Source organism: Martes martes, assembly GCF_963455335.1.
Source record: "Martes martes genome assembly, chromosome: 6".
NCBI classification, from domain to species: domain Eukaryota; kingdom Metazoa; phylum Chordata; class Mammalia; order Carnivora; family Mustelidae; genus Martes; species Martes martes.
Genome location: NC_137893.1, coordinates 89,113,979 through 89,141,869, shown reverse-complemented (window position 1 = coordinate 89,141,869; position 27,891 = coordinate 89,113,979). Strand labels below are relative to the sequence as shown.

General features: G+C 52.3%; 1 protein-coding gene across 4 annotated transcripts in view; it reads right to left on the bottom strand.

Moving 5' to 3' along the window:
• The window catches only part of PTK7 (protein tyrosine kinase 7 (inactive)), a gene marked incomplete at its 5' end in the record, with an annotated part of 63,304 nt that overhangs the window by 15,862 nt on the left and 19,551 nt on the right, over positions 1 to 27,891 (bottom strand). Inside the window, 12 exons of one of the 4 annotated variants that reach the window (XM_080806145.1) lie at positions 510 to 637; positions 737 to 887; positions 987 to 1,136; positions 2,821 to 2,940; positions 3,083 to 3,218; positions 3,361 to 3,494; positions 5,239 to 5,505; positions 5,738 to 5,886; positions 6,828 to 6,978; positions 7,072 to 7,262; positions 7,681 to 7,783; positions 8,257 to 8,544. In XM_080806145.1, the coding sequence (XP_080662271.1) occupies positions 510 to 637; positions 737 to 887; positions 987 to 1,136; positions 2,821 to 2,940; positions 3,083 to 3,218; positions 3,361 to 3,494; positions 5,239 to 5,505; positions 5,738 to 5,886; positions 6,828 to 6,978; positions 7,072 to 7,262; positions 7,681 to 7,783; positions 8,257 to 8,544 (1,968 nt within the window). The remainder of the gene's footprint in view (positions 1 to 509; positions 638 to 736; positions 888 to 986; positions 1,137 to 2,820; positions 2,941 to 3,082; positions 3,219 to 3,360; positions 3,495 to 5,238; positions 5,506 to 5,737; positions 5,887 to 6,827; positions 6,979 to 7,071; positions 7,263 to 7,680; positions 7,784 to 8,256; positions 8,545 to 27,891) is intronic. The other 3 variants (XM_080806147.1, XM_080806146.1, XM_080806148.1) reach the window with 3 other exon arrangements.

The following is a 27,891-nucleotide window of genomic DNA, read 5'->3' as shown; positions in this document are numbered from 1 at the left end:
GCGGAAATAACACCCCCAAGGGCATAGAGCTGGTGAGGAGAGAGACCAGACCTAAACCCCGAGTCCCTGACTCTTGGCAGAGACTTTTACTGGATGGATCTTTTTCACTGGGCCTCCGGGGCATAGTAACACTTTCCTGCGGAACCCTGGCCTGCTCCTCTCCCTGCCTCCCCCTTCCCCCCAAGATATGTGCAGCCGCTGTAGGAGACCTGGGAAGAAGCATTTTAGGACAAGAGGATCACCCCTACACCCTTCCCAACAACAACAACACACACACACACACACACACACACACACACACACCAGCTGTGGAATGTTAAATCAGCAACAGCCCAGCAAGGAACCCAACATTATGCCACAGCATGGTGGAGCGAGCCAGCTCAATCCCAGCCCCCAACATATAAAAGGATTTCAGGGTTCTCCGTATACAGGGGGCCGATGAAAACAAAGATGAGAAAGAAGTGTGGCCCCAGCACTTCCTCTGCAGGACACCACTCCCCAGCACATACCCACAACATAGAGGGGGGCCTCCGTGTGCTTGATGTTACAGCTGTTGCCCGCGATGCAGGTGTAGCGGCCCGAGTCCTCCGGGGCAACGTCATGGATCACCAGGGAGCCATTCTGGAAGATCTGCATCCTGCCAGGAAAGAAGCCACAGTGCTGCCCACCTCTCCAGCTCCTGGGGAAGACCGGCTGCAGGAGAGGTGCGATGGGCCAGGGAAGCAGATGGCCCTACCTAGGTCCCAGCTTGGTGGGGTCCAGGATGCGATCTTTGCCCTTCCACTGAATGAGCGGCTTGGGGTCTCCCTGGGCCTCACAGCGCAGCAGGGCCGTATGGCCCTGGTACACGGTCGTGCGCTCTGGCTCCACCTTGAAGGTGATGAAAACTGGATGGGAAGAGCCCAACAAGGGGCGAGGAGCAGTGAGTCATGGGACTGGCCGACTGTGGGCTACCCTCCCGTCCCGGGGCCCTGCCACGGTCGCACCTGCCACGGTGAGCTGGACATGGGCACGGATCTGGCCCTGCAGCCCATTGGAGGCGATGCAAGTGTAGTTGCCGGCGTCATCACGGGTTACCCTGGAGAAGTGCAGGGTCCCGGCGTTGTCTGTCACCCACTCGGGGAGGCTGCTCCCATCTGTGGTGGCGACAAAGGGAAATTACGGGGTGACCCAAGTCACTCGGGACCGCAGTGCGCTCAGTCACCCACCTCTACTCAAAAGCGTGTCATCTGTTGCTCCTGATGACTCAGACAAAGTCCCAACTCCTGAGCCAGGCACTGGGAACCCCCCATTACTTGTTCCTTTTCCAATTTCTTAGTCTCATCTCCTTCCACTGCCCTTACAACATCTCCCTCCTGTAAAACTGGACTTCCGAAGTTGGGGCCCCAACTTCACCTTGGCCTCATCCTCACGGCCTGTCACATCTCACTTCTAGAATCCCTTCCCACTCTTAGCCGTCCAGGCTTCAGAGCCCTTTGTTGCTCCAGCTCTTAACAGAAAGCTGACTCCGACCACCCAAGCAGAGAGCACCCACCTCTTCCCCAAAACCTGCAGTCCTACTCTCCCACTCATACTACTCATGGAAATGTAAAAACTGGTCTAGCCCCCTGACAGACAACTTGGCAATTTACAGCAAGGGTTGCAAAAACGTGTGTACCCTTTCATACGTAATATTCCATTTCTGGGAATCTCTCCCAAAGGAAATAAACCCAAATTCAGAAAAAACTTTGGCTTAAAGATGTTTATTGCAGCAATAAAAAGAGAGAGAGAGAAAGGCAGAGAGGGAGAGAGGGAGGATGGTTAACAACCCAAATCTCCAACATTTAGGGAATATTTAAGTAAATTACAGTGACTCCAATCATCAGAGTATTATTACAATCATCAAAACCAATGTTTATGTATAAAAGCATGTGGAAATGCTTGATAACGTTAAGTAAAAAAGGATATAAAATTACATAATTAACTGTATCTTCTTTTTCTATAGTAAGTATGACTTACTCATGTAAGTTTAATAAGTGAAAATTACATGTTCAATAAAATTGCTATGTGCAAAAAAAAAAAAAAATTGCTATGTGCAAACAGAAAGATATACATAGAAAAAGAAGTGGGCACAAACCCAAAAATGATGGGATAGCAGGATTATGCATTCTCCCCCCAAAATTTCTTAGTTTTTTTTTAGTTGGTTTTTTTTCCCTTTTCTTCCTTTTTTTTTTTAAGAGAGTGAAAGAGCGTACAGGCCAAGTGGGGGGTGAGGGAAAGCGGGAGAGAGAACCCCAAGCAGGCTCCACAACCAGCTCAGAGCCCAATAACACGACCCCAAGATCATGACACAAGCTGAGACCAAGAGTTCGACGTCCGACCAACTGAGCCACCCAGGTGCCCCTGAAGGTTTGATTTTTAAGTCAATTCTTCCCCCAACATAGGACTCAAACTCACAACCCCAAGATCAAGAGTCCTATGCTCTACCGACTGAGCCCACCAGGCGCTCCCGCCCCACAAACTTTCTAAAGGAGCCTGCGTTACCTTTCTGTCTAAATATGACTATTTTGAAGGGAGAGGGAGGACTTCACAGCACCATCTGGATCAAGCCAGTCACTTGTGGCCTCAGTCATTGTCCATGACCTCTAATGCCATAACCTGACCTCCCTGGTATCTGGCTCCTTTCTTCCTACCTGAACTATAGGTCGGCCCCACATTCTTTGTCTTTCCCACAGTTTCTGGCACGGTGCTGGGCCCTCCTCTGCTGGTTCTCAGACATGCACACATCTGACCAGTGGATTGTCCTACCTGACCCCACTCCATGCCCCACCCAGTACCCACCTGCCCGAATCCACTTAATAGTGGGCTTTTCTCGGCCTGTGGCTGAGCAGGGCACTGTGGCCTCCTTGTCAAACTCCATGCACTGCTGCGGCCGGGGCGGTGGTGTGAACTTGAGCTTTTCTGTTTTAGCAGAGGGAGGGTGATGAGCGCCAAGAGGAGGAAGCGAGGCAGCTCAGTCGGCCTCGGCTGGGGCAGGCCTGAAGATCGGGACCCCCTGCTGCTCCTTCCCCTTTGCTCTCCCCACGCTTGCTCGGGCACTCACCCAGCACTTGGACGCGGGCCTGGGCCTCGATGCTGCCAGCCGGGGTGCTGCTCACACAACGGTACCATGTGCCATCATATACTTCCACACTGTTGATACGCAAGGTCCCGTTCTTGGAGACTTCGAACCGCGAGTCCTGTGGCACACATTACAGGACCATGGGAGGTCTCAGCCCCACCAGCATCTTCAGGGGAAGGAGGGCAAGGGGAGCCGATCCCAGAGGAGAGCCCCAGAAGGGGATTCTGGCCCCCTCCGCCAAGAGCCAGCCTCACTCTCACCTCTGAGATGAGCATCTGGTTTCTGTACCAGGTGACTGTGGGTTTGGGCGTGGCCTGGGTCAGGCAATGCAAGTAGCCTGGCTTGCCCTCCTCCAGCTGGCTGTCCTGGGGCTTCCTCAGCCACGTGGGCACAGCTAGAGGGACAGGGAGGGAAGAGAAGATGGAGGAACACATCTGCAAAACCAAAGGATCCAACCCCTCAAAATTCCAACCCCACACCCGACCGAGTTCAGAAGCCCCTGTCTGCTCCCCTGAAAGGTGCAACGACGACTCCTTAGTGAGGACAACCTTTGGAATATGATCTTAGTTAACGGTCACAATAAACCCCATACGTGTACATTCCTATACCCATTTTACAGCTGAGAAGACAGAGGTTTAAAATAGTAGTGGTGATGTGCTAATACCTGATAGATAGGATTCCAATCCCCAGTCATGTGCCCCCCAAACCCTTGCTCTTTTTATTACACTGAAACACCCCAAGGCTCGGTCCTCAGATCCCTGCTCTGGTTTAGCCATCCTCGTTCCCTGAATGATCTCAGCCAGGCTTTCATGCCATAGGAGTGCGTGATTCCCAAACCTACACCCTGACTCCTGACCTCCCCGCCATGAGCTTCAGACTGGCAAGCCCAACTGCCTACCGGCATCTCCGACTGGATATCCAACAGGCCTCTTGAGCTTTATGTGTATGAAAGAGAACAAGTGACTTCCCTGGAACCTGCTCATCTCAGCTTTTCCCATCTCAGTAAATAGCGCCCCTATAGAGCCAATGGCAGGAGCCCAAACGTACCCTTGACTTCTCTCTCTATAGCCCCTCCCATCACATCCATTCTACACAAACTCCATCTCCTTGCGCTCCCCAAAATCCTGAGTCTGACCACCACTCTCATTTCCACTACTACCGCTCTGTTCCAGGCCCTCCAACACCTGCCCCGGAGAATTACAGCCATCTACTAACTGGGCTCCCCATCCGGACTCCTGCCCCTAACGTTCTGGTCTTCTCAGAACTGCGGGGAGTGAGAAAGAGAGAATGTCACTCTCCGACTCAAAACCCTATAAGGACTTCCTGTCTAACCTGGGGTGGCAGATTGTTTGCAAAGATGGTTGTGAACGGCTCTCCTGTCCCTTGTTCCTCTGCACTGGTGTTGCTGTCACTTTCCCCATCAAGAGACAGTCTACTTTTCTCGTGCCTCAAGTCTGGGGGGCCCGCGACTGGCCTGGCCCAACACAGAACCCAGTGGAAGTCGTGCTGGGCAGCTGCTGAGCAGCTGCCTTGAGAAGCCTTGCGACTCCCAGTCCTGGCTGAGGAGGCCCCGGGCCCACTGTAGCAGCCATGGCAGGGGGCGGGGGGATGACACCTGAGGCACCCCAGCAGATGCAACCTCCATCAACCTTAAGACATCTGAATGAGGCTGCCAGGGAATGGCCAACCACCAGCTGACCTCCCAGCTGACTGCAAGCATATCTGATATTTCTGACCACCTTGTAGGGTTAAGTACTGGGTCAGGAGCTCCATTTTATGGATGAGGAGACCAACCCCTGGCAAAACAGGGGGCTTGCCACACCTTGTCCCTCCATGCGCAGGGGAAAGAGTGGGACCTGGGTCTCTAGAACCCAGGCCCTCACCCTTGCTCTGCCGTCAGAGGACTGTTTCTCCGTGTGGGCTGTCACCCCAACTTCTGTGCCTGGCTTTTCGGGGTCAACCCCAGCATCACCTCCCAACAGCTGACTGAGTCCCAAGCGTGCAGAACGCAGAGCTAAGGGGTCCTCAAGTGAGCATCCAGGAAGCCTTTGCACATGGCCCCCAGAGACCAAGGCCTCGTTATGGCACCCGGGCTCCCCTCCCAACCTCGCCTCATCCCACAGGGCCAAGGTGCTCACTGGCTACAGTGATGTTGACATCTTGTCGCCGCTGACCAGCCAGGTTGGCTGCATGGCAAGTGTAGACGCCAGCGTCACTCTCGACGGTTCCAGCAAACACCAGGTTATGGCCCTTCTGGAAGACTCTGCCATGGGTGGGCAGCCGGACTCCCGCATGCTCCCACCACACACGGGGCTCCGGCAGGCCGTGGGGGGGCAAGCAGGCCACGCGCTCCTCGCGGCCAGCTGTGAACACCCGTGGCTCAAATGGCAGCATGTCTTCGATCTCTGCGGGGAGGGGAGCAGGAGGAAAACCGCCCGATTACCGTGGGTCTCGGTACCTCACACTCTCCCACAGCAAGCTCCGGCCCTTGGAACACAAACCCCTGGAACACTGCCTCTCCTCTTCCTGGACCCCACATCCTCTTCCTCTCTTTGTCCTCCGAGCTGCTTTCTGAGTGGAATCAGAAGCCTAACTCTCCACGTGCCCACAGTGTTGAAGGCGGCCCCAGGGACCCACCTGCCAGGTGAAGCGTGGCCTCAAGGACGACGGGGGGGCCCCTCTGCCCGTGGCCTATGCAGCGGTAGACTCCTGCGTTGCGCGGCCGAACCTGGGTCAGCAGCAGGGACCCATTGGCAAACACCGTGGCTCTGCGGAGGTGTGGGGGGCTGCAAAAAGGAGAGAGTGCTATTTGGAAGAAGAGGCCCACAGGCCTCCTTCTGGAAGGGAAGGAGATGGAACCCCATGCTGCAAAGGTCAGAGGTACAGGAAGGAATTGGCCAGGAACAGGACAGAGAGAAGGAAGTCCACATGCCACATTAGTGTGTGTATGTACACATGCACATGTGTACTCATTCATGAGTGCGCACAGGTGTGTTCCACCTACAGAAGACTCAGCTTTTGGGACAGTGGGGAGAGCCACAGTGTCAGTGAGAGTCAGTGAGCCAGCAATGCACGCAACTGTGGAGACAGAGGGCCACTTCCCACAGGGTTAAGGCCAGCCTGCCAGTAAGGCCCCAGCCCCAGCAGCCCTTGGCCACACCAGACGAACTACTGATGATATCTTCAGGGCTGAAGCCCAGTGGGATCCAAGCCCCTCGCCTACACAGCCACACCCCCAAGGATCAAGGACATGCTTGGTGCCACCAACATGCCCTCTGCTCTCATACGGCCCAGGGAAGGACAAGAGTCCCAATAAAGGAGCTGGCACCACCCAGAACCTTCTGGAAGTGTTTGCTTCCTTCAAAAAGTGTGAATGTGTGTATGTATGCGTGTGTGTAAGGTAACCTTACCATCCATCCAGACTACGGTCACCAGGTCCCCTGTGTCCCTCCAGACTGAATCGCTACTCCCCATCCCAGAAGACCCACATAGGCAGAAGGGGAGTGGGGAGAGAAAAGAGCCACCACTAGCTCATACAGTGCCTTTGTATGAACTGGAAAAAGATGCCCTTCCTGGAGGCTTCCCTTTGTTGAACTCATTCCGTAACAGTAAGACATTCTACTGCCATCTGCTGGAAACTTGAAGTAATACTTGTATAGCCCTAGGATGTCTGCAATACTGATCCCATGCGTTTAGAGAATGCTCCTGGGCAATACCCGACTCATACCGGCTGCGGTTAGTGATGGGAGTCTCATCTTCAAAGACCCACTGTAGGCTTGGGGGTGGCTGGGCTGAGAACTGACAGTGGAACATGGCCTCCTCATTCCTTGCCACCACGATGTCCTGAGGTGCCAGCACTACCCTGGCAAAGCTCTCATCTGGGGAGGGAGAAGCACAGGTATGTGAGCAGGCAGTGTGGGGAGGCCCCTCCCATCCCTGCTGCACCTTCTCCATCCCCACCCCGGTCTCACCGGCAATGCTCAAGGTGAAGTTCTGGCTGCTGCAGGTCTGCCCAAAGGCGTTTTGGGCACAGCAGGAGTAGAGGCCACTGTGCTCCGGGCTGGCCGGCCGGAGGGTCAGGTTTCGCTCCTTGCTGCTGACCGTGTGATTGCTCTGGCCATCGGAGAGGGGGTTCCCATCTCGGAACCATTGATAGGTGGGCCTGCAAGGCCGAGGGCATCAGCAGCAGGGAGGCACAGGGTACTCAGGTGGCCAGCGGACAGGGTACAGAATCAGCGGGTCAGGGCTAGACCCCTCGGTTTACAAATGGGTCAGGCTAGACCCCTCAGTTTACAAATGGGGCTTGGGAGGGGATGTGAACTTGCACAGGAACACACAATTCAGGGGCATCATCCGGCTGAGCTGCTACAACTCTCAGCATCCAGAATTTAGGATCATTCCACAGCACAAGGATGCCCCTCCTTCGGTCACTGAAGGCTAGCCTGGAGCAGCCTCTGGGCAGGGGTGGTTACAGAATGAAGCAAGGTGCCTCTGAAGACAGTCCGGGTTTGGAGGCTTCTCTAGTCCCTACTTGTCTAGAATGACCCTCTCCATTCCCACCCTCCAAGTCAGCTCCTTACCGAGGGTGCCCGTCAATGTGACAGCGCAGTGTGACCTGGGTCTGCGGCTGGATCTCGGCTTCTGAGGCTGGGTGCTTCAGAACCACAGGGCCGGTCTCAATCCCTGCAGCAGAGGCCACAGTTGCTGAGGGGCAGAGCAGAGCAGGGGGCGAGGAGGAAGGGGAGGGCAGAGGGGAAGGAAAAGCAGCAAAGGACACGGCCTGCCCGTTCTGGAGCCAAGAGACAGCACAGGGAAGCCCTGCAGAGCTGAGGCCGGAACTACACACAGGGGGTGGGGTGGGGGGGCCAGAAACAGAGCATCCCCTCCATCTGTGGTGGGTCAACCCTGACACCTGGCCACGCTGCCACATTGTCCTTGCCATCTGCTAAAGCATGCAGCAGGTCAAGGGTCCTCTACTTGAAGGGGAAAAAAATCTTATGGGAAAAAAAAAACAAACTTCTCTTCCCCCCACACACAGAAAGAACGGACCGCAAGTGCATTCAACTGGAAATGAGAGAAGCTGAGGGAAAGGAGGGGCCCAAAGGGTTCAGTAACCGAGGACTTGCAGGGAGCAAGCACAGCCTCCCAGCTCTCACATTTGATGTTGAAGGAGGCGTTGGCACTGCGGGCCTCCTCTCCCGTGGCGTTGTCCCGTGCCACGCACTGGAAGGCTCCAGAGTCCTGCAGCCGATCCACAGCGGCAAAGCTTAGGCTGCTGCCCTGGGCAAAACGCCTCTCAGTGTCCCGGACGGGGGCCCCATCCAGCAGCCAGTACACATGCACCGGGCCTGGAGCATCGACCTCGCAGCGGAGCAGCGCCCGGCGCCCCTGCAGTGCATCCTGGGAGGATGGCTCCTTGATGAAGACAAGGGCCGCCTGGGCACCTGCAGAGATGGGGACAGGGGAGAGGCACAGTCAGGAAGAGCTAGAGCCACCATCCTTGCGCAGGTCACCGCCACGCCGCACAGGAGGAAAGGGGCTCCGCACACAGGAGGTGTCCGGAAAGTGCAGGAGAGAAGGATCTGGGGCCCACAAGTGCCAAGTGTCCGTTGAGAAACTCTGAAACTGTGCTGGGCGCCCTGGAGGACACAAAGACACAGTGCACACAAGTTGGCAGGGGGCACAGAGCAGTTACACAGAACACAGTGGGCATGTGCCCATTGAACAGTGCTGGCAGGCAGTGCACAGAAAAGAGAGGGTGTTCCAAGCGGGGGCGGGGGGGACACCGGGGAGCCTCCCCAAAGGAAGTTTCTGACCTGCGGATCCTGATGCTGGGCTGAGGAGCAGAGGACTAGCAGGCGACCCTCCCCCATCAATCTTCAGAAACCAGGATGCCGAGCACAGAGCATCTTGGAAGGATTATTCACACTCACAGCCCCGCTAAGGGTCTACCCACAGATGCCCTGCAGCCCAGCATCCCCCAGGGACTTCTCTGGGGAAAGCCACCCCATCACAGGAGAAGCCAGTATTCTCTAGATCTGGGGCTATTTCCAAAAGCAGGCCAACGCTGCCCTCCGCGTCCTAGCCCTCTATCCCTAAGAATATGTCTGGCCAAGATATGGCTTTTCTGGGTGAAGTTGAGAGGTTAGCATTCCCCTCTCCTGCACCACAACAGTTTGGCTCTGGCTGGGGCCAGAGGGGCACCTACAGAGAAAGGGGGGGGGCCTGCAACCAGGGGTGGAACCATAGTCAGTGGGAACAAAGGGGAAGTGAGAAACCTGTACTGAGCGGCAGATGGGTTGAGGAGGCGGAGGGCAGGGCTGGGCAGGTGGCATGGTGACAGCAGAAGTAACACACCGGGCATTGTTCCGGGCCCACGTGGGCGTCCTGCAGAGGCCCTGAGCTGCTGGGCCAGGAACACCAGCCTGCCTGCTAGGGGTGGGTGACGACACAGAGGAGGACTTGCAGCCCCTCCGGGAAGGAGAAACAGGCCTCCTGGGGCTGCTACGTGAAGAAGCAGGCTCTGCCTCTGACCCAAGCGGGACGGTAAGGGCAAGAGGAGGCTGAGGAGGTCTTGCCATGCCCTTCCAAACCCACAGAGGCTAATCCCGGCTGTTCCAAGCCCCTGACAGTGGGGTTTGGTTCTTTAGGGCCTAAGAACCAGTCTCTCCATAAAGTCAGCAGCAAGACAAGTGTAGGCTCTGTCAGAGTGAGGTCCAGATGAGGGGCTGCCCCTGGTGTCGGTCCATCTCCCAACATTCTCAGAGGTGCTAGCCCACAAGACAGTCATGGAGCCAAAAGGGGTCCAGAGCCACCTCCATTACTGCTCAGCGGGGCACTGCTCTTTGGGTGGGAGCATTGCTGGGCTATCCCACCCACTGTGCAAGTTAACAAACCTGTCCTCAGGGCACTGCCAAGCACACCCCCAGTCACCGTGACATCTCAAACACCCCACTCACTTCCAATCACCACACAGGAATGGGACCCTGCCCCTGTCCCCGCGGAGCAACTCAGCACAACCCCTTTGTCGAGCAGATAGGTAAACTAAGGTCCTCGGAAAATGAAGGGATCTGCCCAAAATCAAACAGCTCATCTGACCGTGACCCAAGGAAGCCAACTCCTAGCCCCATGCTCTTCCCAGCTCCGCCCACGAACTCAAAACCAACCTGGAAATGGCTGATCCCACAATGGGGCTCAGTCCCCGTGGCCAGGGAGAGAGGCAGACCTCCTACAGACAACGCCAGACACACAAAGGCGCTCAGCTCACTGTCTGACTGAGGTCACCTTAAGGGAGTGTGGGGCAAGAGCTGGAGAATGTGGAGGCGTCTGGCACACCGCCCGACTACCTCTCACAAGGCACATGGGCAGACTCAGGCTGATGCCCCAGTGGTCCCCTGCAAATGGGACTCACCGAATTCTCAGGGCCCTCGACCCTGAACTCCAGGACGCTTCTGAAAGGCCAGAGAGATCATCTGCCGTCAGAGTGTAGGTGAACCACCCCATTTCCCCGCTCAGCTTCTCCAGACCCAGGGAGCCCAGAGGCTCGCCTGTGCAGAGAAACCTTAGGCATGTGGAATCACAGCTCGGGCTCAACCCCTGCCCCCGTGCCTGTTGTGTGACCTTGGGCAAGGCATGCAGACGGTCTCTGCCTTGGCTCCCTCGGCCTCTCTCATGAGCTTGTCATGAGTCACAAACACAGAAACTCGTGTCAAGACACTCAGACAAAGCTGACCCAGTGAACGGCGGCTACCGTTCCTATCTCCACTGGCACCGGTCTTGCCCAGTGACTCTCGTTTTAAGAACGTTAGGAAGCTCCCCCTCCAGAGGCGGAGGACCACTCCCAGACCCAGATGGGGAGGAGCCTCTGCAACAGAGAAGTCTGAGGGGAATGATCAGGTGGGGGTGGGATGCAGGGAAAGGGGCCATGGGCTCGCAGGAACCGCAGACCACGGGCCACAGAAATCGGAGCTGGAAGAAGAGATGGCATGACTCAGAGGGACCCCAGCTCAGCCTCCGGCATCCCCTCCTGGGGCGAGCGCTGCTCTGGAGCTGTGTGGTGAGAGATGCTGCATTCCCAGACTGCCGCTCAGAGCCTCCTGCGCCCCCACGACAGGGCCTGGGAAACATCAAAGCTGGCCCTGCGGGGCCCTCTGTCCTGACGTCAGCTCACAGCAGGTCCTGGTTAGTGCTTGGCTGGGGCAGACTTCAGATGTTATAAAAGGCAGGGAGAACAGCCACCAGGCCTTCTCCAAGCCCCCAGCCCCTGCTCTGAGCCACCGTCCGGAGGCTGGCCCAGGGCCGTGGCCCCACATTGGCCAAGAAGGTGACCAGAGGCCTTTCTGGTGTGCAGGGCTTGCCAGGGAGCTTGCTCTGTTGTGTAGCGTGGCAGGGAACAGGCAGAAGGTTCAGGGGCAGATGGAGGAGTCCCTCACAGAAATCCCAGATTCCAGGAAAGGAGGAGCTGAGCAGTGAGGACCTCCTCAGAAGCTTCGGCCGGCCCCAATGACAAGATGTGGAAGACAGCAATGACAGAGAGACGGAAGGCTTTTGGGCACCGAGGTGCATGGTGCATGGTGCCTCCTACACCCAGGCCCCTCCAGAACAGGAGGCTGGCCTGGCCTCTCTGTATCCCTGCCCTCGCCATGCAATGAGGACCCTGCCCCTCGCCCTGAGGCTGAGTCGGTTCCCAGAGACGGAGCCCCCAGCACAACACGGAGGACCCGGAGGGTCCGGGGCTGCCATGCAGGGCACAGAGGGTTCAAGCAGTACCCCCATAACAGCAGGCAGCCAGAGCCATCTGCCCCCACACCGGGCGCCAACCCTAGCAAAGCTGGAGCTGCGAATACCCAATAAGGGCATTTTCCGAGCCATTTCCTCGGCTCCCCCAACAGCCATCTATATGCAGACACTCTGCCTGTGCCTTGGCCCCAGCGCCCAGAGCAAGGCTGTGCTGTGCGGGCAGTGGACCAACTCCACTCCCCGCCCCCCCGCAAGTGGCTGGTCCGCCGCCCGCCCTCCTTGCTGCTCTCTGGGCTCCGGGCCCAGCAGACCCATGTGTGTCTACGTGTGCATGTGTACGCACACACGTGTAAACATGATTTTATGGAGAGCAGAAAGCAGCAGGAAGTTTTTCTGCTCTGAAGTAATTTCAGCTACTCTGGTCCAAGCATCCATCTGGGCCACTTAACTACCCGTCTCACGGTGGGGGCTGGTCCTCCTGCTTGAGGAAAAACACCCCAGGACCTGTGCAGGCCCAGAACCTGCCAAACCTGACCAGCTGATTGTATCTACATGCTCTCCCTTTTCCTAAAGAAAATGCCATCTTTGGGACACATGCCTCAGGACTAGGCTGAGCTACCAAGACGCTGGCCTCCTGGCCCTGACGGGGGCATTTCACACAGCAGTGTATGACCATGAAAGGGACCACGCCCAAGGCCAACCAACCACACAGAAGTAGCCAACTCCTCCACACCTAAGACTCCATCTCTGGCTCCAGAGCCTGGGTCCCCGTGGGGGACATCCTGACTCCCAGGTGGTCCCCAAGGCCCAGGCTGAGGTGGCTCCCATCAAGGCACACAAACCCCCGAGGGAGAGGTTTGCCAACACCCTGTGCCTTGTCTGGGCAATGGCATCAGGACAAAGGCCAGGAGGGGCAGCCCTCAACCCAAGCGGCACACTAATGTGTGCCGTCCAGGAAACACAGCAGCCCCCGGGCCCCCACCCACACAAGGACAGCCCTCCTCACAAGTACTCTCCACCCAAAAACTCTAAGGGCGCCGAGCAAGAGACCCCAGGGGTACCAGGGTCCCTGCACCACAAGTCCTCCCCAAGGGGTCACACACTGTACATACAGACCCTCAGCCTTCTGGGATTCAACTGGCATAACTTTCTTCTGCCCTTGAACCACCCCAAAGGTCCAGGGCTCACACACATATGTCATTTGGTTGAGGAACAAATGTCAACCGCTGTAGGAATAAGTCAAGTGGATGAACAGCAGGCTGAGCTAGCCCACCCCTCACCGACCCACCCAGGTCAGAAACACTAACGCCCCAGTGGTGTCTGTGAATCTGGGAACTGCAATGTCCCTCTCTACCACCAGCATGTACCAGCAAGATACCGTATGCGGTTTTGGCACCAGCAACCCAGACCCTCTGACGATAAGCCCAGACCATAAGGATGCAGGGGGTCCCGGAAAATCGACCGCAGCAAACTGTGAGACCCAGAGGCAGAACACAAAGTTTCTACCCCCCCTGCCTCTCCAGGGTCTACGAAAGGCCCCAGGTTCACGGACAGGAGCGCCACAGCCCTCTGTAAGCCGTCACAGTCCTTGTTCTGAGCTGCACGGGAGGAAGCAGAGCCAGAGCCAGGGAAAGACGGGACAGTCTTCCCATCCTGGGATCTAGCTGCAAATGTCTGGAGAGGCTCCCACATCCGGATTAGAGGAGCAGAACAAAATAACCAGAGATTAGGGCAGAAACAAAACCTAGCAGGCCAGCTCGTCTACCTTAGATGAAAACCACAACTCAAACCTGTCCTGTCCGCTCCTGGGAGGCTCAGAGGGGGAAGATCAACCTCTGATGGCAGGAGCAAGTCCCTGTGTCCAGCATCACGTGGCATCCAAGCCAGAAGGACAAATACGCCCGCAAATGAGGCTTAAGATGCTCCCCAGCCAGTGGCCACACTGCTGGTCCCTGGAACCAGCCCATCTTCTGCTGGGGCTGGGAGGGCCGTATCTGGGACGCATCTCTCACCCCTGGTAACCCTTACATGGCTGTGATGTCTTCAAGGAAGCAGCAATGAATTAAACACCCAGCTACGTGAGGTGGTGTGATCAGGCCGAAGGAACACGGCACGGGGAGACCCAGGTTCTAGTCTCCACACAACCGCTAACAAGCAGAGTGACCCGAGCCAATCACCACCCCTTCCCAGGCAGACTTACTAACTATAAAATTACATCAACGAGAGAATAGAATGGGACCGTCCCCAAGACCCAGCACTTGAGCTGCAAAGCGCTTCAAAGGCAGCTACAGGAACAAAGGGCTCAGGCCCCAGAGACCTCTCCCAAACCCACCCCTGCCCCCAGCCCCCAAAGCCCAAAGGGAAAGGAAGGGCAGGGCCCAGGATGATTCAGGAGATGCTGTAAATGGCAGGTGTGCAGGTCGGAGGTAGCTGGGGGTTGCAAACAGGGACCTGGCACCACTTTCTGACAAGCTGCTCCCATTCCAATGGCTGAGCTCATATCCTGCCTCGCCAGATCTCGCCTCTGCCTTAGCCACACACTTGCAGTGAGAGCTCACTGCCTGTGACACCCCTGATAGTCCCATCTGTGCTATGACTGAGAGCTGCACCCCAAGCTAGGCTGCAAGCCTGAGAAGAGGGCAGACTTTCAAGCCCAAGAGGATACGGCTGTGCCCTCAAGAGAGCCAGGGCACCGTAAATACCCCACCAGCGTTTGGGGGGAATGAAGTCACTGAGTCTGCCTGACCTGAAATCTTGTCCTAGGGCTACCTTTATCCCATCTTGGCCAATTTAATTTCCTTCTCTGGGTCCTCAGTTTCCTCTTCTGGAAAATGGCAGCCTTGGAACCAATTTTAGTGATTTTCCTTTGGATTCCTAGGGGAGTCAGCAATATTCAAAGGAAATTCACATTAGGTACAGACCCACAAAATCTGCGTATTTTTCAGGAAAGTTTAAAAAAAAAAAATAAAGGCTAGGTAGGGAACCATGGACCCCAGATTAAAATATCCTTGGGTAAGGTGATCCCTGGGGAGTCCAAAGGCTTGGTGGATGGGACCGGGAGGGGGGTTGCTGGACCAGAACTGCCAGGAAGAACCAGGAGTTCGTTCCACCTCTGTGCCTGGGGACAGATCCATTCTCAGTAGCAAGGAGAGAACAGAGAGCACGAGCTGTCTCCTAAAGACACCGGTCAGAGGCCTGCGGAAATAATACACACCTGTGAGCAAGGCGACAGAGCTGCTGGACCAGGGTGCTGAGAAATGAGCCAGGGCTCAGTCCCAGGAAGACCTCAGGGCTGCTCAGTCAGTGTCCTCGGGGCTCCAGAGGGGACAGAGACCCCAGCGCCTGGCTGCAGGATCCACAACCACTCATTAGACTCCCAGGTGCAGACGTGAGGGCTCCCGGGAACCACAGTGAAAACGGCCCCAGGTGAGCCTGGGGTGCATCCTGTGGTCTTTCCTGGGGAGGAGGGGAGCAGACTAAATGACAGCCTGGGGACCACCACCTTGCAACTGGGGAGACCTAACCTGGGTTTATTAATTTTCAAGGCAGGCTCAGAAAACTTTCTGAGCTCTTTCTACCCATCTCTGCCTCCTCCCTGGGAGGCTGATAAGGCAGTGAGCACAGATCTCAGCTCTAACCAGAGTGGCCACCACAATTCAGCCCAAATTCCCTATGGAAGGGGACACGATTCCCTGCCTTTAAGCTGGAGCAGACTGTACTTCAGTGAAGAAAATCCTGGGGTGCTTGGGGGGCTCAGTCTGTTAAGCGCCTGTCTTTGGGTCAGGTCCTGATCCCAGGGTCCTGGGATCCACCTGCACAGTGGGCTTCTTACTCTGCAGGGAGCTTGCTTCTCTCTCTGCAGCTCCCCCGGCTTATGCACTCTCTCTCTCTCTATCTCAAATAAATAAATAATAAAATCTTTAAAAAAGAAAAAGAAAATCCTTCCTGACTCATAAAGAAATTGACCTGTCCCTTAGACCTGCTCTTTCCAATATGGTAGCCACTAGCCACAAGGCACTCCTGAAATGTAACTGAATTAAAATGAAACAAAATTGAAAATTAATCTTCCTCCTTAGTGTGAGGCACATTTTAAGTGCTCAGGAGCTACACCTAGCTTGAGGCCACCGTATCCCACAGTGCAGATCTGTCCCCACAAAAAGCTCCATTAGATGGCACTGCCTTTGTCCCTCTGACTGTGGCTTCTTGCACGGCCCCAAGCACAGGCACATTATTTCTAACCTAAAGAACCCTCAACACGGGGGTCAGCCTCATTTTCCTGAGGAGGAAAGTGGAGTCCAGGCTGCCAGGAAATGGCAGTCTGTCTGCAAGTACCCTCTGGCTCTGTCCTGCCCTGGTGTCTATCTGTCTGGGTTGGGTCTGCGTTCCTTCCATGATGCCGCGCTGGCTGCTTCTCTCCTTTCACTTATTTCCTTTGATCCACACCCTCCCCCAACCCTTCTGCCTTGTTTAATGTAAATCCTTTTCTCTGTGCGCCCTGGGGAAATGGGACTGCGGGTCCCAGGGCGGGTCCTTTTAACTTCTGTGAGTGGTCTCCATCCTTGCTCACTCCACGCCTTACTTTGTTCCACTTAGTGCTGTGTTTGAAGATCTTTCCCTGTGGCCATGTCCTACCTCCTGCTGTTCTCCCAGAAGATGAACCGAGCTGCTAGGTTTGGGGAGGGAAGACGCAAGTGGATTTTTTTTTTCCAACAAGTAAGTGGCCGAAAAAAGCTGTCCACAATTTGAAGACTGGTTTTTAAGACCGCACCTGCCTCCCTGGGTGCCCCCAGTGGTCCCCACTGCCTGCTGGGTATCCTTGGAGCCTGTTTCTCCTGCCTCCCTCCCTTTCTCCCTGGTAAACCCAGAAAGTCCCTGAAGAGGCTGGACTTCAGCTGGTTTCAAAGGGATAAGAGGAAGAGCCGGTCTCAGACTTTTATATTTAGAAGCGCTCTGCAAACCACTTCCCGGGGCAGACAGGAGTGGGGAATGTGAGGAAATCACTTCGCTATGTGGGATGTGGAAAGCACGAGCCACTCCAGGCTTGCGGCAGCGGGCTGCATTTGCCACACAGCCCGTGACACGCAGCGATGTCTCACACATGGGCAGGAGACGAATGTGCCCCTGGGCGGCTGGCAGGAGACCCCGTCGGACAACACGCACCGCAGACTGGCTGTGCCCTCCGGGCCAGGGCACAAGGCAGGGCCCAGGAGTCAGAAGGGGACCACCATCCACAAAGTGCCCCTCCCCCAGCCTTCTTTTCTTTCCTTTCCTTCTCCACCTGTCTGACCCAACAGCTGTTTCTGGAAAGCAACCCTTCTCTCCAGGGAGGGGATAGTCTTAGAAAGGGATGCTGCCAGCTTTGGGCCTCAACCAGGGACACAAAGGATCCGGACTGAGGGAGGAGGGTTGGAACCACCACCAGCTGGAGTTGACAAGAGCGCCCTCCTGGACTCCAGGCTGCTGGACAGGCTGGGGACAGGTGTCGGGCAGGGCTGTCCAGAGTGCCCACTGTCTCCTTGTGAAGACAGATCTGCTCCTGCCATCAAAAGTTCTCTTAGCCACCTCTGTTAGCATGCATTGCTGGAAACAACGTTGGAGGGGAGGACTATCTTGGAGTGGAGACCCAATCCTGCAGCCGCGAACATATTGCTCAAATATGACTCAGATGTGATGGGGTCTGGCCTGGTGTGACAAGGTGAGGGGGAGCCACGGGCAGAGGGGGATGTGGAAGGCAGGCCAGTTGCTGAGTTAAACCAAACCACAGATACTCGCTAGGCTCCTTATAACCTCATTTTCTTGCTTAAAATATAAACTTTCTAACAGGGCAATCATATTCTTTTATTTAACCTCTTAGCTGCAAATCACTACTAGTGATTTGCTCCTTTGTTTTTTAAGGAAAATAACCAAAGAAGAGTCATTTGTTTAAAATCAGCTGTTTAGAGAAAGCATTCTGGCTAAAGATGGCAAAATGAGTATTTCAATCCTCAAATCAATAACAACAGATGAAAAAAATACAAGCGGATGAATAATAGAAACAATTCCTTATAAGTTATTTTTAAAAACAGCCAAAACTTGCAACTCCATCACCAGATGCTTCAAGCCTAGGGATAAATGACTTTGGGGAAAAACATTATAAAACATAAAACACACACAAACAGCTGAAGGAAAAAAAAATTTTTAAAGCCCATAAGAGTGGCTGATGCAATAACCTAATTGAATAGCCAAAAAAATGACAAAGACCTAAAGTTTATTTCATGCCTACTCTGTCGATCTTTGAGCCAGGGTCTGGAAGGCACCAAGATCTGGCTTCACTTAAGTCTGGAACTGACTGTCCCTCCATTCCAGGAGGTTTTTCTTACAGACCTCTAAAGTCACGGAGGGAGAGAGGGGGGAGAGGGAGGCGGGTGGCAGGGAGAGAGGGAAGGGGGCGGCTAGCAGACACTGATGGAAAGAGTCAGGGAAATGAGATGAAGGGAGCTGGAGGGAGACTAAAAGAGACAGATAAAGAGGAGACAGAGGGAGATGAGCTGACTTAGAGAGGAAGAGACACAGGCAGAGAGGAGAGAGAGGGACCCAGGTCCTGACAGAAGAGGTGAGAGGTGAACAGGTAAAGAGACATGGGCAGAGCCAGACGGAGAGACAGAGTCATGGAGACCCAGAAAAAGGGGCAAGAAACAAAGACTCATAGCAGACTAATTCACACACATGTAGGCGTGCATAGGGCTCCTCATGTCTGTAGAGCAGGGCCCAGCCCCACACTGACCCCAAGTTCAAGTTCCCCTGGCAGGTCTATCCTTGGGTCTCCAGGTCCTCTCCCCCCACCCAACAGCCTCAGAGACTCTAAACTCAGTCCCCAGCTTGGGCCACAGGGCTACTTACTCTATCACTAGACATGAAAGGTTACAGCTCGCCTGTGCACAGGAGACCTGGGGGAGGTAGCGAAGGGGAGGGGCTCTCTAGATACCAGATTCAGACCATTTATAATGGAGAGCCCTCAAATTAGAGGCTCCTGGTAAATAATTCACCAGGAAAAGTACAGTACCTTCCCGGGGCTCATCCATTATTCACCAAGATAAATGTACCATATTGTTATACTTCCTGACATCTAAAAATGGTCTGAGCCATTAGGCCAGGGGCAAGATGACAGCGGGGCAATTTCCACCCCACCCTTCCAGAACCCTTGACCCAGCAGTCCTGGTGCTTCTGGAACTCAGTCTGTGGCTCTTCATACAAGGGCAAACCATTCGACTTCCACAAAGGACAAACCCAGCTTCCGACCACGAGATCTCAAGAGCAGGCCTCCACACCACCCTCAAGAGCCCGCTGCCAGGGGCACCTGGGTGGCTTAGTCTCTAGGCATCTGCCTTCGGCTCAGGTCATCATCCCAGGATCCTGGGATGGAGGCCCGCATCAGGCTCCATGCTCAGTGGGGAATCCGCTTCTCCCTCTCCCACTCCCTCTGCTTGTGTTCCCTCTGTCACCGTGTCTCTCTCTGTCAAATAAATAAATAAAATCTTAAAAAAAAAAAAAAAGAGCCCACTGCCAGGTCAGAGGGAAGCCCAGAAAGAGTGTGGACCAAAACTCCCATGTTCACCAGACCCTGAAGGTTTTGGCTCTCCTCAAAGGGAAAAGGCAATCCCTTTGCTTGTATCTAAGGGTAATTCTGTTCCTAGACGTTCAAAGGGTTTTTGACTTAGGTGGCAGAGTAGTGTCAGCTACCAAGTGCACAAAACCCAGCACCCTAGCCTTGGCACTGAGCAAGTCATTCTCCTGCAGGCCTCGCATCCCCATTTGTAAGGTCACCAGGCTGCACTTTACCACGCAGGGCCCTCACGAGGCCGCAGTGCCCTCCGGGAAAGCTGAAGAGCTGCACACCGTTAAGGCCCCAGACTCCAAAATACAGGCAGGATGGAGATGGGCAAGAGCCCAGAGTCTGGGTTCAAGAGCTGCCCATACTCCATTCCCACTCTCCCTCTCACCAAGTGTATGTCCTCAGGTAAGCTGTCTACCCATACGGAGCTCCCGCTTTTGCACAAAATGGTGCTAATAACGTTATCTGCCTCACGGGCTTGTGAAAAGTAAATTCACATGTTAATAAATGTAGCATGTTTGGAATAGTGCCTGGCATGTATTCAGTTAAAGATTATGTGAGTCCTTTATTCTCCTTATTATGTTCAAGATTTTTTAAAAAATATTTTATTTATTTGATGGGGGGGAGAGAGAGAGCGCCAGCATAAGGAGCAGGGCAGCAGGCAGAGGGGGAGGGAGAAGCAGACTCCCTACTGAGCAGGGAGCCCAATGTGGGGCTCGATCACAGGACCCTAATCATGACCTGAACCGAAGGCCACTCAGGCGCCCCTCGAGATTTTTTATCTTTTAGGAACTACATGCCAGCACAAACATCCCTCACCTGGTGTAGGCCTTTGCTGGCATCCCTCCCATGCAGACCGATAGGAGCGGCAAAGTGCCCCGTTTGATCTGTCACTCGCCCAGTTTCTGCCACCTGAGCATGGCGGTTTTCTCTGAACAGACCCTGTGAGCCCCCTCATGACAGGACACACACCCATGGGGCGCCGCAGTTTGAGCGGGGGTTGCCCCGTGTGGGTGAAGCCCCACAGTGGAGCTGCCAATCGCTGGTAGCCTGGCATTCTGCCGCCTGCTGCCCTAGGGGCCTGCAGGCCATGTGCAGACGAGAGGTGGCTTGGAGTGTCCTTCACTGGCCACCAAACATGCTCAAATAAGAGGCAACCTCAACACGAACGAGAAATCAGAGCAAACCTGTCAGGGTGAGAAAGGATCCAGACCCTGGTGGGACAAGGCAGGTCTCTGGCCTCAAGGAACACACCTGCTGGCAGGCGAGGCGAGCACCGTCAATGTCTGTGTGCTAACTAATTCCTGGCGGTAATAACTGGGCTGCAGCTTTCTGACCCCATGAGGCCCTCACAAGAGATGCCTAGAAAATTCTATGCTTTATAAAGGAAAAGACAACATAAAATAGGAGTTGTAAACAACTCCCAAAGGCAAACAATAAATTAGGAAAAGTATTTCCAGCAATGGACAGAAGATGGGCTGCTGGTCTTGGTATATAGATACAAATCAATCATAAAAGTACTAAAATTGGGGCGCCTGGGATCAAGCCCCACATCGGGCTCTCTGCTCAGCAGGGAGCCTGCTTCCCCCCCTTTCTCTCTCTGCCTACTTGTGACCTCTGTCAAATAAATAAAATAAAATTTTTAAATAAATAGAAATAAAAGTACTAAAATTATCATAGTAACATGGTCAAAACATACGCAGAGTTCTCAAAGCAAATATTAATATAAGAAAACATTTTGGGGTGCCTAGGTGGCTCAGGTGGTTAAGGGTCTGATTTCAGCTCGGGTCATGATCTCAGGGTCTTGGGATGGAGCTCTGCATTGTCCTCAGGCTTCCTGTCCAGCGGGGAGTCTGTTTCTCCCTCTCCCTCTGCCCCACACCCCAGCTCATCCTGTCTCTCTCTCAAATAAATAGAATCTTAAAAAAAAAAAAAATTCCAAAGCACTAGGAATCTAAGAAATGCAAATTAGAATAAGTTATTCTGCCCATCAAATGAACATCAAGATTTTTAAGATAGCACTCAACACTGGTATATGGAGTATATGGAGAAAATGGTCTTCATGCTTTGCTGATGGGAGTATAAATTATAACAATTCCCTCCTGCAAAGTGGTTCAGAAACTGGACCAATACCTTAAAAAATTCATGCCCTTCCTCATTGGAGAAGTGCCTGATTCCACGTCTGGGGCAGGAAATGCACAATACAAGCCTAGAACATCATCACATACAAGGGAATGAGCAAAGACCAGTAAGGTCACATCCAATGGTTCCAGGCCAGCTTGAAGAGGCTCCCACAGACCAGAGATGGACTAAGCATCCATAAGGATAAGAACCACATGGACTTACACACACTAAGTTAAAATCCATGACTTCATAATGATGTTCTTAAAAAGCCCCAAACGGGGCACATGGCTGGCTCAGTCAGTAGAGTATGCAACTCTTGATCTCAGGGTTTTAAGTTCGAGTCCCATGTTAGATATTAGGAACTACACGCCAGCACAAACATTGGTGTAGATTTTACTTTTTAAAAAGTGTAGAGAGGGGCACCTGGGTGGCTCAGTGGGTTAAGCCTCTGCCTTCGGCTCTGGTCATGATCTCAGGATCCTGGGATCGAGCCCCACATCAGGCTCTTTGCTCAGCAGGGAGCCTGCTTCCCTCTCTCTCTCTGCCTGCCTCTCTGCCTACTTGTGATCTCTGTCAAATAAATAAATAAAATCTTTAAAAATTAAAAAAAAAAAAGTGTAGAGATTGGGTGTAGAGATTACTTTAAAAAAAATTTTTTTTTAAAGCCTACTGCCAGGGCACCTGGATAGGTCTGTCCATTAAGCTGCTGCCTTCAGGGAAGCCTGGGTGGCTCAGAGGGTTAACCCTCTGCCTTTGGCTCAGATCATGATCTCAGGGTCCTGGAATCAAGTCCCGCATTGGGCTCTCTGCTCAGCAGGGAGCCTGCTTCCCCCTCTCTCTCTGCCCAACTCTCTGCCTACTTGTGATCTCTCTCTCTGTGTCAAATAAACAAATAAAATCTTAAAAAAAAAAAAAAAGCTGCTGCCTTCGGCTCGGGTCATGATCCCAGGGTGCTGGGATCAAGTCCTGCATCCGGCTCCCTGCTCAGCAGGAAGCCTGCTTCTCTCTCTCCCACTCCCTCTGCTTATGTTCCCTTTCTCACTATGTCTCTCTGTCAAATAAATAAATAAAATCTTTAAAAAAAATAAAAAAGTAAAAAGCCTAATGCCTTCCACTGGTCACCACTGAAGGATGCTAGAAAACCAACCCATTATGTTAAAAACTGGTTAAGCCCCAAGCTTTATATATCCCCTTTCTGAATAGCTATACCTCAGGATAACCAGCCAGGGTTTGTCATTACAGAAGTCTCCAGATGATAAATACCGTATCACCACTTTACAACCCCCAATGAAATCATGGCTCTAGCAATGATTTTTTTTTTTTAAGATTTTATTATTTGGCAGACAGAGATCACAAGTAGGCAGAGAGGCAGGCAGAGACAGAGAGGGAAGCAGGCTCCCTGCTGAGCAAAGAGCCTGATATGGGGCTCGATCCCAAGATCCTGAGATCATGACCAGAGCCAAAGGCAGAGGCTTAACCCACTGAGCCACCCAGGCGCCCCTCTAGCAATGATTATTGATGGCTGCTAATTCCAGAGACACAACCAGATGTTATGTGTCTGCTGAGGGAAGCACACCTGAAAAAAAAATCGACTCGAATCTGGTGAAGCTTGCAGACCCAAGTTTCCTTATTAAAAAGTTTAAGAAACTTTCTAGAATGAACTTGGAAAACAACGAAGACCTTAGGTAACAATGTGCCACCCACTAAAGTAATAACTATAAATGTACCTCCTGGGTCTTCTACCCCTCTCACAAATGGTTATTAAAGCCTCACACTGTTAACAAAACATTTCCTGTGCACACCACCTGCATTCCCCACCAGATTCTAAGCTCCCTGAGCACAAGGACTGGCCACGCACTTGTCCATTCCCTCCCGTGCAGGGGGCTGGCCCGCCCAAGGTGCTCAAGAAACGCCAGCTGATCTATGGTGGTCTGACGGAGCCATATTTAGCTCCATTATCCCTGCATGGTGTGGAATAAGCAGAGGGTCAAAGCCCAATATGGGATCCTCGTAGGCAATTATGTTAATTATCATTATTAATTCAACAAACATTTATCTAGAGCCTACCATGTGCCAAGTACTCTGCAAGACACTGGGGATGAGAGGGAAAAACACACAATTACTGTCTTTAAGTATCTCAGTTTGGTGGGGGAGTCAGACAAGTAAACATATAATTACAATAATAGCTAACACTTACTGACCGCTTACTATGTGCCAGGCACCGTTCCAAGCATTTTAACCATATTGCCTTGTTAATGCTTACAACCACACGGTAAAGTGGATACTGCGGTCCCCATTGTACAGATGAGGAAACTGAGGCACGGAGAGGTAAACAGCTTGCTCAAGGTCACACGGCTAGTAAGTGGCAAATGCAGGATTCAGATCTCGGGTCATCTGGCTGCAGAGGCCACCAGATCATCATGGAGGGTCGATCTCGTTATCACACAAGGTGGGGGGTGGATGCATGAGACAACTCAAAGTGGGGGAACGGGGGAGCAGAAAGAATCCTGGAGGAAGGCTCGTCAAGACAAGCTTTTCACAAGGAATGGGGCTTGGCAAATACAAGACTGAAGCACAAAGACAAAGCATGGTCAGAGCATGTCAGGGAATTCGGGGTGCTCAGAGTTTAAGAGGCGATGAGGGGGACCACAGCAAGAGGCCACCAGACAGGAGTGTGGGAGAAGGAGGCAAAGGAGGGAAGATAGAAATTTACTGTGCTCAAGCTGTCCCAACCAAAAAAAAAAAAAAAATCACCACACCAGTGGGTCCCTAACTGTGACAAGGTGGCTGTTAGCGCGGAAGGTGGACTGAAGTGGCTCCGTCATGCGGAGAGCAGCAGGGGTACCCACAGAAGGCATGATTATGGGATAACACCTTATCTGTCCTACTCGTTTCCTAGGGCTGCTGTGACATTCCCCCAACTGGGTGGCTTAAACCAACGGTTTATTCTTTCACAATTTTGGAGGCTGAGGTGTGAACTCAAGGTGTTAGCAAGATTAGTTTCTTCTGGGGTGGCAGGGGCTCAGTCGGTTGGGCATCTGCCTTAGGCTCAAGTCATGATCCCAGGGTCCTGGCATCAAGCCCCAAATCAGGCTCCCTGCTCAGCGGGGAATCTGCTTCTCCTTCTCCCTCTGCCTGCTGCTCCCCCAGCTTGTGCGTGCACGCACGCTGTCAAATAAATAAATGAAATCTAAAAAAAAAAAAGAAAAGAAGATTGGTTCCTTCTGGAGGCTCTAAGGAAAGTCTAACCCATGCCTCCCTCCCAGCTTCTGGTGTTGCCCACAATCCTTGGCTTGGAGATGCATCACTCCAAGCTCTGCCTCCTTCATGAGGCCATCTTTCCTCCCTGAGTGTGTCTCTCTGGGTCTCCTCTCTCCTTGTAAGGATACCTCTAGTCATAGAGGATTAGAACTTACCTTAATGACATTCCCTTAACTTGATTACATCTGCGAAGTTCCTATTTCCAAGTAAGGTCACACTCACAGATACTGGAGCTTAGGACTTGGCCATTAACTTTTGGGAGAACACAGTGCAACCCTGAACACCTGCTACTCTACAACTTGCTTTTCTCGCTGTACAGTTAATTACAGGTAGCTTCCCATGTCTGTCCCCATGGTTCTTGCTCACTCACTTCGACTGCTGTGTACTATTTCCCTGCGTCAATGACCCATAATCTACTTGTCTAGCATCCTAGGGAAAGACTAGGACGATAATCATGCCCAATTATGAACACTTGGATGCCTTAATATTTTGCCATTACAAACAATGCTTCAACTAAACCTCTCTGTACAGGCACCCATGCACACTGATAATGAGAGTGCTTCTGTAGGATGACTTCCTAGAAACAGAAAGCCCCCTGGACCGAAGAGAATACAAGTTCAAGTTTTTGATAAATGACTAATGGCTCTAAAGTTTGTGCCAACTTGTGCATCCTTACCACACCAACACTTACTGAAATAATGCTTTGTTGCAATTTACAATTCATTCAACACATTTAGTTTCTCCTTAACAAGATAAAGCAATCTTTCACATATGCATCAGTTAGCTGAATTTCTTATTGTCCATTTTTTAAAATTTTTATTTAAACTCTTATTAGTTAACATGTAGTGCAATATGGGTCTCAGGAGTAGAATTTAGTGATTCATCACTTACATATAACATCATAACAACAGTGCTCATCATAACAAGTGCCCATCACCCATCAAGCCCATCCCCCACCCACCTCCCTCCATCAACCCTTATTGTCCATTTCCTATTCAACTTTGTTGCTTACTTTTTTCAATTTTTAATTTTATTTTATTTTTAAGATTTTATTTATTTATTTGAAGAAAGGGAGAGAGCACAAGTAGGGGGAGCGGCAGGCAGAGGGAGAGGGAGAAGCAGGCTCCCTGCTGAGCAGAAAGCCAGATGGGGGGCTCCATCCCAAGACCCCAAGATCATGACCTGAGCCGAAGGCAGATACTTAATTGGCTGAGCCACCCAGGAGCCCCTATTTTTTTTTTTTTAGATTTTTTTTAACTTTTAAGTAATCTCTACACCCAGTGTGGGGCTTAAACTCACAACCCTGAGATCAAGAGTTACACGCTCTACCAACTGAGCCAGCCTGGTGCCCCATGTCTTTTTTCTTTATTAGCTTGTAATTAATAAGATCAAGACTATAAGGCCTCTTCTGCATTACATGTTATACTTCTCCCTCCTGAGAATGGTCATTAAGTCACTGAATGCCTCCCACGTGTCAGGCCTTGCTCTAAGTGCTGGGGATACGGTAATGAACAAAGCAATGGAGGGTCTTGTTCTCAATTGTTACACTTCTCATAAGAAAAGGTGTTTGCACATGATTTGGGCTGGGAAATAGACAGGAAGTGAATTTTCACCCCTGGGTGCAGAGTTCCTTTGATCCATTTAAATATTATCCTGTGTCCATCCGCTTGAGAGCCTTCTGGAGAGAAATCTACCCCTGTTCTCCAGGGGTACTAGAAGGATTCACCAAGAAGCAGGGCGGAGAGTGAAGTGGAAGCAAGAATAGCTAAGGGATAGCTTTGCCCCCTCCCTGGAAGAAAAGCCACACCGCCAGGTGCCCACCCCATCCCAGGCATCTAGGGACAGGGCCTTTAAGCCCCAGTGAGTTCTGAGAGCAAAGGGAGAAGTCTGAAAAAGGAATAACTCCTCTCCATCACAGCAGAGAGGGTGCCAATGGATCCCCATTCTTATGAACCCCAGGGAGGGATGATGTCGGATTGGGCTCTGACCCTTCCTCCCCAACCCACTTATGGCATCCACCCCCTTGCATAGGTAGCCTACACACACACACACACACAGAGCCACCCATATTCAGGGATGAATCAGACAAGTTTATCCTCTTCAGATTTAAACCTTGTTCTTCAACCTAGTCTTCATCAATAATAAAGATGATACAATGATGTCCATCTGTCCAATTCCTGTGTCTGTCTGTCCTTCCTCCCCCCTGCCCTCCACTGGTTCCAAATTCAGAGAGAAGGATGATATTTACTGACTCCTGAATATAACGTTTCCATAACTGCTTGATGCCTGAGTATTTTGATCTTTGATTTTGTGAATGTGATAAATGTTTTCTTTGTATTTTCTGAAAGGTTACTTACTGTTAAGTAGCAAACCACTGTTAAGTAGTTTTGTATTTGGCCAAAGGAGTCAACTATCTCATTGACTCTAGTGGTTTTTCAGTTGCTACTTGAGTTTCACATGTGAAAATCAGGAAGCCTGACTGGCTCAGTGGGTACAGCATGTGACTCTTGGGTCTCTGGGTTATACGTCTGAGCCTCATGTTGGGTGCAGAGCCAACTTTAGAAAAAAAAAAAAAAAGGATGCCATCTACAAAAAACACTAACTTTATTTTTACTTTCATTTTTCTTACAATATTATTTCAACTAGAATTCCCAGGAGAATGTTAAAATAGTAGTGATATTACGTTAGTGTAATAATGCCTTCTTTACTTTAAAGAGAATAGCATTCTAGTTTCTTTTCTTTTTTTTTTTTAGATTTATTTATTTACTTGAGAGAGAGCGAGCAAGAGTGCAGGGGGAGAATTAGAAAGGGAGGGAGAGAGAGGATCTCAAGCAGACTCCTCACTGAGGGAGGAAACCCACATGGGCCTCAATCCCACCACCCTGAGATCATAACCTGAGCCAAAATCAAGAGTTGGATGCTCAACTGACTGAGCCACCCAGGTGCCCCTATAATTTCATTTTAAGTTTAAGGTGGGCTGTGGTTTAAAAAAAATTTTTTTTTGGTAAGATTTTATTTATTTGACAGAGAGCACAAGCAGGCAGACAGGCGGTGGGGCGGGGCGGGGGGGTAGTGG